Source organism: Piliocolobus tephrosceles, chromosome 3 (assembly GCF_002776525.5).
Source record: "Piliocolobus tephrosceles isolate RC106 chromosome 3, ASM277652v3, whole genome shotgun sequence".
NCBI classification, from domain to species: domain Eukaryota; kingdom Metazoa; phylum Chordata; class Mammalia; order Primates; family Cercopithecidae; genus Piliocolobus; species Piliocolobus tephrosceles.
The window spans coordinates 134,290,258-134,304,973 of NC_045436.1; the positions used below are offsets into that span (position 1 = coordinate 134,290,258).

Sequence of the window (14,716 nt, forward strand, 5' to 3'; positions counted from 1 at the left end):
TCTTTTCTTTTCCATTTTTTTTTTTTTTAAAGGGGCTTGCTCTGTCACCCAGGCTGGAGTGCAGTGACCTAATTACAGCTCACTGCAGCCTCAACCTCACTGGTTGAGGTAATCCTTCCACTTCAGCCTCCTGTAGCTGGGACTACAGGTGCATCCCATCACACCTGGCTAAGTTTTTTTTTGAGACACAGGGTCTCATTATGTTCAGTCCAGGCTGGTCTTGAAAAACTGGGCTCAAGCACTCTGCCAGCCTCAGCCTCTCAAAGTACCAGGATTGCAAGCATGAACCACCATGCCAAGCCTCTTTTCACCTCTTTTCTTTTATCTCACTATATTTTGTTTTGAATAGTTTCTATGCTTATACTTTTTATGTCATTAATCATTATTTGCAATGTATAACTGTTGAATTATATCTGGTATGCTTTTCACCTCAGACATTGTATTTATCAATTCCATAATTTGTTTGTTTGTTTGTCATCCAAGCTGGAGTGCAATGGCACAATCTTGGCTCACTTCAACCTCCACCTCCCTGGTTCAGGCAATTCTCCTGCCTCAGCCTCTTGAGTAGCTGGGATTAAAGGCATGTACCACCACACCTGGCTAATTTTTGTATTTTTAGTAGAGACAGGGTTTCACCATGTTGGCCAGGCTGGTCTCAAACTCCTAACCTCAGGTGATTCACCTGCCCCAGCCTCCCAAAGTGCTGGGATTACAGGCATGAGTCATGGCACCCAGCCCTATAATTTTTGTTTGAGTATTTTTCTTATAACTTCCAGATCTCCTCTTACCATATTCATGTTTTCCTCTACTTTCCTGAATATATGGGGACAATTTTCAAATATAGTAGTTGTTTTAATGTCCTTGTCTGCAATTCTACCAAACATGTCATTTAGGGGTCTACTTCTATTAATTGATTTTTCTTCTCATTGTGTTGTGTTTTGCTATTTCTTTTCATGCCTAATATTTTCAAATTGAATAGCTGGCACATATTTACTGTGAATTATACTTTCTTAAATTCTAAAGTCTTATTTTTTATTCTTTTAAATATTTTTGAACTTAGGTTACTTGAAAATGGTTTGTTTGTTTTGTTTTGTTTTGTTTTTTGAGGCTTGCCTTTAAGCTTTGTTAGATGAGACCTGAGTAGTCTTTAATTTGGGGCTCATTTTTCTCTGTTACTAAGATAGTACTCTTCTGAGTATTGTATTTGAATTAAATGACCCTTGTATGTTAGGAGGCCTTTTCTTTCTGCTCAGTGGGAACACAAACTATTCTCAGGCCTACATGAGCTCCATGGATTGTTCAGCCTGTTCCTTTTCAGTGTTCTTTCTCTGGCCTCCAGGCAGGTTCTTCATATGCAAGTACTAATCAATACTCAGCTGAAAACTTGAAGGGAACCCCCTGCAGATTTCTAGAACTTTCTTTCTTTCTTTCTTTGGGAGCAAATACTTTTTAATAGGTTTTTAAAGTTTTTTACAAATATACTGGAGAATCATGCAATGCTACCAGCATTGGATCACAAATCTGCACATTCCTTTGCAACGAGTCCTGCAATGGCAGAAACTTTTATCTCACCTTTATTGTTTACTATGACCCCTGCATTATCTTCAAAATAAGGAAACATGCCATCCTTTCTCTGGTATGACTTTCTTTGTTGAATGACCACTGCTGGATGTATCTTCTTTCTTAGCTCTGGTTTGCCTTTTTTTTACTGTGGCCATTACCATAGCATCCACACCAGCAGTGGGAAGTCTGTTCAGCTGTCCCTTGATCCCTGTCTGTCACAGAGATGATATACATGATTATAGTTCCCACTACAAGACCCAAGGGAATCTGGAATTTCATATCAGTGGACCCACCACATCCTTGCTTCAACTTGAATGTCTGAAAGGGGCAAAAAGCTAGAGTTTTCTTCCCAGGCAGTTTTCTCCTGCATAAATACTGTGTTCTGTGAATTCTAGCCACCTTGTTCTCTAATTCTTAATTCTGTCTCCTCAACTCAAGGAGATTACTGACCTTTGTTTGAGTTACTCTCCCTGTGCTGTGTTCTGGAAATTCTCTCCAGGCAGTAAGCTAAGGTAATCATGGGCCTCACCTCATTATTTCTCCTCTCCTCTGTTAGTTCTTTCTCATCTCTCATCTCCATGACTTATTTTCATGACTTGTAAAATGTTAGAGTTATTTATTGCTCAGTCCTTAAGCATCTTCCACTTTTTATTCTCCCTAGTCAGCTCACCTGGTCACAGGACTTTAATATCATCATCATATTCATGACTCCTTAACTTATTTATCTAGTCTAAATCTCACTGGAGATTTGTTTTTTCATTTGCCTTTGTGATATCCTCACTTCGATGTCTAATTGTGATCTTAAACAACACATCTTAAAATTGTTCCTCCTACGTTCTTCTTAATGATAATTTTTTTTCTCATGAATACTAGGGATAAAGACCTGGGTATCATCCTTGACCCTTTTCTTTCTCTTCCTCCTTGGATTAAGTTTATCAGCAAATCCTGGCCACTCTTCTACTAAAACAGTTCCAAGAATTCAGTCATTCTCTTCACTCCCATTACCACCACCATGATCCAAGCCACCGTCATCTCTTGCCTGGCTAAATTTAGCAGCATCTTAACTTCCCTGCTTCTCTTCCCTGGCCTACTGAAAGTCTACTTTCAACACTGTAGCCGAATTCATCCTGATGAATGATTAGTCATAAGTTAAAGCACATCCGTCTTCTGCTCAAAAGGCTTCCCAGTTAACTCAAAAGCCAAAGTCCTTTTGATGACTTACAGAACCCAGTCCATGCCCACTCTGACCTCCCCCTCCCTACCCCTACACACTCACTCTGTGCTAGTCACTTACCCTCCTTATTGTTCCCCAACTATTTCAGGCATGTTCCCACCTACACCTTTGCACTTGTTGCTACCTCTGTCTGGAATTATCTTGCTCCAGCAAGCCATGTGATCAGTTCCCCACATTCTCTTTAGGTCTCTATTCAAAAGTTACTTTTTCAGTTAGACCTTCCCTGGCTACTTTATCTAAATAGTTATATATCTTCATATCTATTTCCTTATTTAACTATCAACATCCTTATTTAATTCTCAACTATTAATTATCCTTATTTTACAAATGAGGAAAATAGAAGTCAGAGAGAGGAAGTGAATTGCCCGAGGTCACACTGCTAGTAAATGGTAAAGCATGTAGATTGTCTCCAGAAACTTCTCAATATATTCATCTTATGTGCATGATATTTAGCCTATGTAACTATTTATATATGTTTATCACATGTATACACACACCTATAGATATATCCCATCTTCAAGCTATATTTCATCATAGCTGTTTCTAAGCCCTCCATGATTGATGCAACTGGTAGAGACTTGGAAGAAAGATGATGCACTGACCCAGCTAGCATTTACTGGACATCTACTAGTAGGTGCTAGGCATTGTGATGAATGTTAAGGATATAGAGATGAAAGATGCAGTTACTGTCATGAATGACCTCATAGTTGGGAATAGGGAGAAGACAGGCACTTAGAAGTTCCACGGAGAAAGAACTAGATAGGACCCAATGGATAAAAAATACTGAATGAAGATTCTAGTCCAACACAAGAAAGTTTCTAATGGTCAAAGTTGTCTGAAAATGAAATGGGGTAGAGTTCCTCTCACAGGAGTTGTCCCAGCAAAAGTAAGGTGACAGTTGACCTGGCTGTTATAGAAGGGATAGACTTAAACAGAACATGGCTGATCAGGAGCCAGGTAACCAATGTGAGCTAAGGTTTATTAAAGACACTTTTCAACAAAGGTTTATTAAAGACATTTGCAGAGATGTGAGTAGGGCTAATGGAACTAACAAGAATTTTGATGCACGCAGGGGACTAGCAGAAACTAGAAGGCATTTCCACTTCATACCTGAAGGCACAGGGGGAGTCTGATTAAAAGCCAGAGCCTAGGAAAATAGGCTCTCAGAGAGAAAAAGAATTTCTAGAGAGAAGCAGCAACTGCCAGAACTGGAACAATACAGCATTCTCAGAAACAATATACCTGCACTTCTCTATCCTCAGGTTGTTCGGTTATTTGCAGTGCCACTTATTCACCAAAGGCAAATGGAAGCCAGAGGCAAGCGCCTGACAGTGACACAGTTGATAAAGGAACTAATACTGTCCACAAAGGTCAGTGCTGGAGGGCACCCAGCAGGGCAGAAGAGGGTGAAATGGATCCAGAGGGAAAACTCAGGATAATCGGCAGAGTTGGTTTTAAGGGTCCTTTATTTATTCAGAGGCAAAAAAAATTTTCCCTGTAGACTCTACAAATGAACAATTGGGAAGCGAACCTCAACTGTGGGGTGAGTGGAGCCTAGAGAAAATTGGAGCTGAGTGGATAATCTGGCTCTGCCCTTCCCACATCTTTTTCCCACGCAGCGTCACCCTCCTGCTCTCTGGTGCACACCACCAGTCATCCCTGCCCTGGCGCCCAAGAGAAGCGCACCGGCTGGGAAGCCTCCTTCCTGAGCCGGTGTTCAAGGGCGTCCCAGCTCACTGAGGGCCAGGAAGCGAGGCCTGGACACATGTCCCGTCCGGCCCGGACGCTAGTGCCCGCGGGGTCCTCCTCGCCCTGCTAGATCGCGGCGACCATTCAGAACCCCGGCTGCCAGACAAGCGAAGCTTTCCACGTGGGCAGAGGCGACGTTGCTCAGGTGGCAAGGATCCAAGGCTGAGCCTTCCTCCCCTCTGCCTCCACCCAACGCCCCTCCCCACCCCCGACCTAGAAAAGGACACGCACACAAAAAACTTTCGCCACACTATTAATATATTCGCGTTTCCTCCCACTTTCCCAATGGGCTACCAGCTGCAGAACTCCTGAATAGAAAGCTTAATTGTGCTTTGTCATGCAGAATACCTCGATTTTCTATAGAAGGTTACAAAGGGCCATTTGAAGTATTTCTTTCTCGCCTAATAGTGAACCATTTGCATAGGGTACCTCTGCGCCTGCCAGACCCAGGTAGCTGCTCCGAAGCTCCGGGGGCCCTGGAGTAACAAAACCCAGGGCGGTTTCCAAAGGGCGCCCTACCCCGCCTCTCGTTCAGCGTTTGGACTTTTCTTTCCAATTCCCTCGGGTCACGGCCAGCCCTAGGCAGCTGATTTGGAGGACGCGAAATATGGCCTTCAGGCCGCGGGTGTCCAGCCCGTCCGTCTGATATCTTGGAGGCCTCGGGCCATCCAGGCCCTTCTAGCCTGGACCGGAGCCTTTTCTAGGCCAGGTCTACCGAACCCAGGTGGTGTTTTTCATCTTCTATCTGCTGGTTCAGAGACCAGGCCTTGGCCAACGCGGGGTCCTCCACCCACTTGCTTCCCACCTAAGGCCCAAGTGAGGCGCTGAAGAACTGGAAGTTGATTATGATTTCGATACCACGCTGCTCGTTTCTCCTGGTTGATTGACAGTGCTGCGTTCAGAATACCTTTTCTTGTTGCTTGTTTTGACAGTTCAGATCCAGGTCTGTGTGACATATAAAGCTAATAAAATTCTAATTTCATTGTTAATCTTATTTCATTGCAGTATAGGTTTTTACCCTCACACCTGCATGGCAGGGTGTAATTTCATTAATAAAAAAAAATCAACATATTCATTGCATGTCTTTTCCCTGATGATATATTGTGAGCAGTGTGAGTTGAGAAAGAGCCATTTATTCCCACCGTGAATGAGCCTGCATGGGGCGGGAGCTTCACCTGCCCCTCAGTCAATTAGGAATGTATCGAAAAGTCTAGCAGAAAACGAGTTAAATTAACCGTTGGCTAATTTCCTTGTGTCCCTCCTACATAATCCCCCCTTTTCAGCTTGCCCCAGAAATTACCACATGTTGCAAGGTTCAAATAGTGCCTAATGAAACAGTGACTAAACGCTTTCTCCCTCCAGAGCCACCGACGGGGGAGCCCTTTCGCCGGCCTTCAAAGCTTGCTCGGTTCCGTGGTCCTGGTTCCCGTATCCAAGAAAGAAAAAGAAAAAAAAGAGAAGAAAAGGAAGAGAAAGGAATTTTTGACAGGCACAAAAAAAAAAAAAAAAAAAATCTAAGCTGTCAATAACTCTCTATCCAGCCGGTGAAACTACATTACTGCCCACCCACTTTCTGCCACCGATGATGCAGTGGGATTCCGAGTTGCCTGTGCTAGAAGTAGAGACCCAGGTAGGAATGGCAGCTTTAGCATCCTCCTCTTTCCCCGGAGAGCCAGGGGCCTGGGGCTAGGCGGTTTTAGCCATGGCCAGGGGAGACTGGTTGGGGAAAAACGGCCAGAAGAACAAAGGATAGGGGTAGGGGAAAGATATCAAGGCAGAAGGAGATGGAGACAAGACAGAGAAATGCAGGCAGAGAAAGATCACTAGGGAAGCAGATGCAAAGGCCAAAAAAACCAAAACCAAAAACAAAAAACCAGAGTAACAGCAAACACACCTCTAAATCTCAACTTCTTTATCCCAAGTTAAAACTACATGTATGACTTAAGCAACTTATCAGTCTCTAGCCAAAAGCATTTTGAAGCCTTGACATTCAAAATTCTAATAATTAGTCATTCTTATTAGTTAATTAAGGAGGAAAGGAGGAAGGTGGCTGGCTGCTGCTTGACCCCAAACAATCTAAATTAGGGTTTGTGAAGGAGATCTCCAAAAGCATGCACTCCCTCTCCTTCCTGTTCTTTCTTTTTCACACTCTCAAAAATTTCCATTATAATCCTTCAAGGTCTGGGGCAGGCAGAGCTTCTCACCCTGCTCCATCCCTTCCCAGCAAACAGACCCTGCTGGCTTCAGCTTCTTGGAGCTGGCTGCCACTCAGGCAGGGAGCTCTTTCCTATCGGGAGCAACTCCCACCTGCCTTTTTTGCTCTGCACCTGCTGTGGGTGGTTTCTCCTTGAACTTCAGAATCCAACTAGTTGCCTAGAATTAGTTTCGCTACAGTGCTCACAGGCTAAATATTACTACATTCTCTCTCTCTCTCTCTCTCTTACACACACACACACACACACACACAAACACACATGTTCTCTCTCCTCTCTCCCCTTGCCTCCCTCTCGCTAGAGACTTGAGTCCCCATTTGAAATGGTGCAGCTAATACAAAGTCATCAAAGCACTATGGTTCTTGTCTTAAAGTGACAGCCTGCTTTATGAGACTGTTTGAAATACTCCCCTTGCTTTTCAATGTCTCTCTATCCATCTTTGTCTGCTCTTCAGAAAAGGGGACAATATAAAGCCCAGCCTGGCGAGCTCCCCGCGCTCAGTCCTGGGCAGTGCCAACCTCCGCCTTTAAGCAGATTGAAATTGTCACTGCTTCATTAATCTGAAACTAGTTACTTTCCTAAGCACATAGCATAGACTTCCGATCTGTTAGGATTCACTTAGGGGAGCCCCTGGGGCCTTCCTGGGTTTGGGATTTAGAAGGCTCAACCAAGATACAGCAAGGGTTCAGGAATATATAGGGTTCAGCTTGAAGAAAGGCAGTGCCCAGTACCGAAGGGTGGCATTGACATCAGTGTAAGAGAGCACAAAACACTATTTTCAGAAACAATGGGATGCCCAGGATTTTGGAGGGTACACTTGAGAATAAGTAGTCTGGCTATGGCAACAGACAAGGATATCTATTGCCACATGGAACAGCATTACAGGTCTCACCGGCTTCAGATTTTTTTTTTTTTTTTTCCCAAACAGAAGAAACTGGAATCCAAATTTCTTTGCAAGTTGAAGTTATGCTAATCTTTTTTTTTTATCTGAGTTCTGATTCAAGTCTGATTCTAAGACATGTCTTTAGGTCCTGTGCTTCTTCAGCCTTTCCCTTAATTCCAGCCTGTGTTGCCCACTCAAGTGCCAGACGTTGGATGTAGAAGCCTTGGGTCCTTGTAGAATTTCTATGAGACAAGTTGTCCCTTTTCTTCATACCCCCACCATTAACAAAAGACAATGTAAAGGATTCTATTACTTTTGGTATTTCTAGCTGCCTTAGAATAGCAAGTTTTGGGGTTCTATTCTATGTAGTTTAGGGAAGAGATGTGGGCATTTTTTAAGAGCTCGATTTTCAGTAATGTGAGCCTAAAGATTTATAAAATAGATTTATATTGAATTATGTTAATAGACGCCTAGTAAATGCACCATTTAATTGCATGGAAAAAAATGTTCCCTTTTAAAAGGTCTGTCACCTTAACAGGTACATTCAAAGATTCCCTGTGAATAATGAAAATAGGAACAATTGCTTTGATGCATTGAGCTGCATTCATCTTCTAGGACAGCTTTGGGCTGTGTTTGGAGAAGATGGGAGGAGCTCTTTTGAAAGGAGTGATTGCTCCTTTAAACCCGATTTCCTCTAGCAAATAGGTTCTATTGGAGTGTCATTCTCCCCTGTCTCACACCCGTAAGGCTGGGCTTGAGATCCTGCCCCAGAGCTCTTCTCCATGTCTCCCCTCCATGTTCAGACTGTTTTTCCTCCCCACAACCCAACACTGAGTACCTCCCCATCTCCCTCAAAGAAATCTCTCAAGGAGTGCCATTAAAAGCGAGTGGAACCTGCAGGAAAGGTATAAGTGGGAAGCAAAAAGAAAAAGAAAGGCCAGGGGTGGTGGCTCACGCCTGTAATCCCAGCACTTTGGGAGGCCGAGGCAGGAGGATCACAAGGTCAGGAGATCGAGACCATCCTGGCTAACACAGTGAAACCCCATCTCCACTAAAAATACAAAAAATTAGCCAGGTGTGGTGGCGAGCGCCTGTAGTCCCAGCTACTTGGGAGGCTGAGGCAGGAGAATGGCATGAACCCAGGAGGCAGAGCTTGCAGTGAGCTGAGATCGCGCCACTGCACTCCAGCCTGGGAGAAGAGTGAGATTCCATCTAGGGAAGAAAAAAAAAAAAAAAGCCCTGGTTAAAAATTACTCTTTTCCATCTACATCACCACCATCAATGGACCCTCTCTGTCTCTCACACACACGTGCCTCATGCATGCACGCACTACACACATGCACATACAAACACCCTGTTGCCTCTGTGACCGCTTTTAGTTAGAACCACCGCCTTTCTGGCAATTGTCTGACCACAGTTAGAGTGGGCCAAGCAAACTGCATTTCTAATCTTTACCAGATATAACTGGACAGAATTGGTGGGGCGTTGTGGAGCGGGGGGAGGTTAGCAATGAGGACACAGAGGGGGAGGTCATATATCAAATACTTCACATCCCCAAGATTTTTTGTCTCTCCTAAAATTATTAGATATGCTTTAGGGGAGTGGGGAAGGGACTTAGCTATGATGACCACTTCAGAATAAGGACCCCAGAGGGAAAAAGGTCTATGGGCACCAGTGTCTCCATCATACGTACCCACTGACACCCTAAGGATGGCCTACTGGGTCACTTTTGCTTTTGACCTAGTTTGTTATCAGTATCAGGCCCTTGGCCTTAGGCATTAGTTGGTGGCTGAGTGGGAGAAGAAGGGGAAAAGTCTCTGTTCCTCCTCTATGCTCTGAATGTCTGGGCTGGGCCCGGGCATATGGGTGAGAGGTCACCCTTCCTGCTCTCCACTCTGCCTTCCACCCCCAGCTCTTTTCCTGTTTAAAGCTAAGGTGAGACTTGTTCTCAAAAAGATGGACTCAACCACACTCACAGCTGGTGCTACCCACTGATTTCTCTTGGTGGAGCAAGTTCCTGCTTTCTAATTCTCATTTTCATTCTCTTTCTTTCCATTCTTCCTTTCTTTCCATGACCTCTCTAAGAGGTCATGCTCTGGGGGAACAGAGTTCTGTTTCTGTTTTTCAAGTGGGGCATATTGGAAACTAGTATCTAGTGCTTCCCCAGGTGGAGAAATTGTCAAGGGTGACCCCATACATCTTAAACTTTCCTCTTAAATGGGTGTTTGATATCAAGATTATTTAGCTGAGAATGTGAGTTTCTGAGGGTTGGCTTAAATGTTCTTAAACTAAAGTGAAACTGTTGGTCTTTAGAATCAGACCGACTCCAAAATCCCAAAGCATTATTTTGATTTTAAAACTTCAAAAACATCACTGATATTTTTTGAGGAGTGGGGATAGGGGAACATGTAAAACTTGTCCTAGCACAGTGGGAGACCTCATACTCCCTTCTGATAGTGACCCAAAAAGTCCACTCTGCATCGGATGTCCTAAAAGGAAGACCTCCCTGGGAACCTTGAAGAACCTTTTCTTCTATGGAGAGTGTACCAACATCTCCACCCCTACTTTTTTTAGGGGGGGGGGGCTCTGGACAGAAATACTTTGTTTATTCTCCTTTCCCTAGGGAACTTCCCCAAAGATCGAAGCAAGAGGTGCTGGAGCCATCCAAGGCAGATCCAAACTATCTAACCAGGGTTGACGCTGCGGCTATCTGCAGCATGGCAGAGCTGAGCCCACCGTACGCGGTACCAGGTATTCCAAGTGTGTGGCTCCGCAGGGCCTGCGAGCCGGGAGCCCGGAGCTGGGCAAGGCTTAAGAACTGTGATCCGGGCTAGTCATGGACAGAGCGGAGGGCTAAGCCCGAACGCGGAGCCCCAGAGGGGCCGGGCTGGGTAGCTGGGACAGGGACCAGAGGGGTCTCCCCCACAGCCCAGAGGAAGCTTAGCTTTGGGCAAGAGCGCAAAGAGCTGCAGCAGGCGCTCTTTGTGCTTCTTACTTTCCCGGGCGGAAATACTCTGCTTAAACTCCTGTTCTTTGCGCCTGCAAACTCCCTTCCTCTCACCTCTGTTCTCGCGCGCGGAGAGACCTGCTTCTTCGGAAGAAGGAAGACAGGATCTTTTGGAAAGGCAGCCGGCCTATGCCTCCTCCCTTTCGTGGCGGCAGGGTGAAGAGCCCGGAGCTCTGTGTGTGAGAAACGGGAGGAAAGAGATTCAGAGGTTTGAGCCTCCCAGGCCGGGCAGTAGTGAGCCGGCTGTCTGGGACCTCTGCGCAGGACAGAGCTCAGCACATTGCACAAAGCCCCTGCAGCTCCCTTTCCAGCCTGACGCAGTGCTGGCCCTCCTGCCTGTGTCCCTTGCCGGAACGAAGAGGACTCTTCCTTCTGAGCCTACTCTGTGTGTGTGTGAGTGCTAAAGACAACACTCAGGGAAAACCGTGGCCAATTTTAGAACCTCAGCCGCACCTGGTGAGATTCAGTCCGACCGGCCTCAAGTAAATCAGACCTAAAGCCCTTGTGTATGTGTGTTGTCACAGGTTCAAACTCCTGTGGCTTGAACCTGTTGGGTGGCATCCTTATAGAACCTAATCAGAAATCACATTAGTTGAGGATTAGTGGGGCTCAGCTTGCAGGGAATGAGACCTCTTCATTTTCCTGTTTCCAGCTTCTTCACTTCTCTCCCTAAGAAAACAATCCCAGGCTGCACCGAGGAGAGAGCCAGGTTGCCCCGCAGAGGGAAGAGCTAGAAATAATTCTCTGGGACCAGGCTTAAAGAAAGTGATTCTGCTAGGCTTTGGGAAGGGGTTTTGGGGGGAGGGGGGCGCGGGGCGGGGACTAGAAGGGAGCCAAATGACTGAACGTTAGGGAGACCGAAAAAAAAAAACCCCAAAACTCACAGATCTAAAGGCATCTCTGGGCTGCTTTGAAAAAGTGAGATTATAAATCTTTGAACAGAATACTTCCTGTCCCTGACTTTTTGTTTTCTCGACATTGAGGGAAACCCGCTAATTTTGCTTGCAGCATCGTTTTTAAGTTTCCACTGTTTGCTTCTGACCTGTTTGATGGATTGTTTTCTTCCTAAAACTATTCTGACTCTACAAATTCCTTCACATAATTCAAGTTTTCGTACTGAGAGAAATCAGGAAGTAGAAAGAAGGAAAACAAATACTAGATGGGGGATTTTCACCTTTCCTTGCTAAGTAAACGTTTATCTGTCATTAACTGTCAGTGCCATTCTAAATGGAATGATTTGTCCCATCAACTGTGAGGAGGTTGCCTCTTTTCAGGATGGAGAGGCACTACCTGGTAGATGCCATCATGACTAAAGGTGTCTCTTTGGAAAGAGTTTCTGTTACATAGAAAACCTATTGAGCCACAAACTCCCACAGTCAAGAGACCCACATTACCAAGTTCTTACTCAACATTTTCCTTGAAGTCCTCAGATAGCTTTTTCCCATACATGCCTTTCTCTAGACATTGGAGGAGGGGGCAGGAGAAGATAGGGAGAGCAAACACCACAAATTTAAAATTCTGGTTTTTGTTTCATTTATTTAAATAAATATAAATATAAATTTTATATAAAACTATTCACATACAAAGAGACTTCCAGTGACTTAGATTTTAAATTCTCCTCAGGTGAAATTTCAGAAAGCAAGACCTACGGGGTCTAATTTTCTAAATTATTTTCAACTTGGATGTTTTTGTTTGAAAACGACAACAGAAAATAATCAATAAACCCTGTGTTCTTATCGGGTTCTGAAAGAGAGTAGGGATGGGGAAATGACATGCGCTTTCAAAAACCCCATACAGTGTTAAACTTAAACAAACCCTGTTTTTCCTCTGTTATATGATGAGAATGAGTTGATTATAAGTTATTTACATTTTTATAAAACAATCTATAACTTCGAATTGGAGCCCCAGATAAACAGGTCAAGAAGGAGACGCGAAGGGTCAGGCCCAGCTTGTCCATTCCAGAACATCTAGGTTCGTTTCTTCTCCAGAAGGGACCACTGCAATGAGCAAGGATTTGGGCCCCTGGGTGCCCCAAGCTTGGCGTTGCCTGGTCTGCCAGGAGCGGGGGATGTGAGGGAGGAAGCTCTCCCTCATAAGGGGGAAATCTCCTTGTCATCGTTGGCAGAGGCCGGCGACAGGGAGTCCTCATCCTCGGAGCGCGCGTAGTGCACCTGGCTCCCGACGCACTTGCAGCCGGCGTGACTGTTCCTCTGCGTGCCCTTCCCCTCCTTCTTGTGCTTCACTCGGCGGTTCTGAAACCAGATTTTCACCTGCTTCTCCGACAGGTTCAGGTAAGTGGCGATTTCGATCCTCCGGAGTCGAGACAGGTACATGTTGGAAGAGAATTCTCTCTCCAGCTCCAGGAGCTGCGTGCTAGTGAACGCCGTCCTCATCCTCTTGCCGTTGGGTACCTGGCTGGCGTCAGAGCCTCCTGCGGACGGGCGAAGAGAGAGTCGAGAGGTAAGGCTCGGGCAAGGCGCTCCCACCCCACGTGCTAACCAGGACACATTTCAGGGACCCATTCAGGGAAGCCCAGCCGAACATCTGTATCTCTTTCCCATTTCAAGGCACGTGGTTGCTTAGCGGGGAAGAAGAGAGACGTGCAAAGCAAATAAAGGTCTTCGATGCACAGGACGCGAAGTCACAGGATTAAAGAGGGATGGGGCTTGCACTATCCGAAGTCTCTCTAAGCCTAGCGGAGAAGCGCGTAGGCTTGGCCAAAAACGTAAAAAAGCTTTAGCCAGCCCCGAAGCGGGGATGCCACTCAGGTTCAAATACACCCACCCCAAACCCCAAGCAGTTAACCTCCGGTTTTTCCGGGGTGACATTCGAAGTCCCTAAGGCCCCAATACTAATAAGGCAATACTCCAGCACCTAGTACTAGGAGTAAAATGCACCAGGCTGAGTGGAGAAGCTGGCAAACTAACTTCCACCTTCGTGGAACCTCTGTGGCCGACTCTACAGTTACACTAAAAGCCCCTCCTCCCTCTTCACCCTGTCCCTGGGCTCCCACTTCCTCCACTGGAGATGGAAAGTTTGCCCCAGGAGCGCGAAAGGCGTGGAGCGCAGGTGCCCCAAGGCCCCGCCCTACCCATGGTGAGGCAGTGGAATCTCCGCGGGTCCGCCACGTTGTAGGTGGTGGCGGCGCAGACAGGTGCGTGGTGTTGCGGGTGCCCCAAGGCCGCCGCGGCGGCTGCCGCCGCTGCTGCTGCTGCTGCCGCCGCCGCGGCCGAGCCAGGCTGCTGGGGCTGATGGTGGTGATGGTGGTGCTGCGGCTGGTGGTGGTGATGGTGCGCATGGTTCACCCGCGGGCAAAATTGCGCGTCCCCAGGAGCCGAAGAGAACTGGCTCTTAAGCAGAGGCAGTGCCCCTGCGGCCCCCGCCACCCCACTGCCTCCGGCCGCGGTAACCCCGGCCCCTGCGCTCCCGCTGCCGGCGCCCACAGACCCCCGAGAGGAGTGCAGGTGCGAAGTGACGCAGAGAGGGCACACGCAGAACGCGCCGCTCTTGCGGGACGGGCAGCCGGGGCCGGACACGGACATCACCAACGGGGACGGCATGCCAAGAGGGATGAAGAAATCCGGCCCGGGGTGCGGTTCGGGCAGCGAGGGCGCAGGCCGTGAGGAGTCCTTGATGATGAGCGAGTCGACATAGAAGGAGCGCGACATGTCGAGAGGGGTTGGTGGCTGGAAGCCCCGGCCGGTCGCGGCGACCCCTCTCCTCTAGTGTTCTAAGCTCTGCCCTGGAAGCCGCGCACACACGGGCAGTAAAGCCCTTGGGGACGCAGAAGTGTTGGCGTCTGGGCTGGGAACAAAGGGGTCCCCGGAGAGGGTTGGTCCTCACGTCCCCCGCCCGGCGCCCCGGCTCGAGTGTTTTATAGCCCCCCACCCTGGCACGTGATGCTGCGGAGTACCGCTCGGCTCAGGCTCCTCGGCAGCTCCCCACCCTCGGGATAGGCTGCCCGAGTCACAACAGAAGCCTCGAGGAGGGGCGGGCGCGCGGCGGGGGAGAACTCGGGGGAGGGGGATGGCGGAGACTTTGCAAAGTGTAGGTTTTGTTAATTTCCC

At 47.1% G+C, this 14,716-nt stretch overlaps 1 protein-coding gene and 1 pseudogene across 1 annotated transcript; both read right to left on the reverse strand.

The window, feature by feature from the left end:
- Positions 1 to 1,489: 1,489 nt before the first annotated feature.
- On the reverse strand, positions 1,490 to 2,143 carry LOC111520424 (annotated as a pseudogene).
- Positions 2,144 to 12,165: 10,022 nt separating this feature from the next.
- Positions 12,166 to 14,629, reverse strand: GSX2 (GS homeobox 2). The gene is made up of 2 exons (XM_023183140.2): positions 13,741 to 14,629; positions 12,166 to 13,080 (listed from the first exon to the last, which is right to left on the reverse strand). The coding sequence occupies exons 1-2, from the start codon at positions 14,315 to 14,317 to the stop codon at positions 12,740 to 12,742; spliced, it is 918 nt and encodes a 305-aa protein (XP_023038908.1). The 5' UTR covers positions 14,318 to 14,629; the 3' UTR covers positions 12,166 to 12,739.
- Between the last annotated feature and the right edge of the window lie 87 nt (positions 14,630 to 14,716).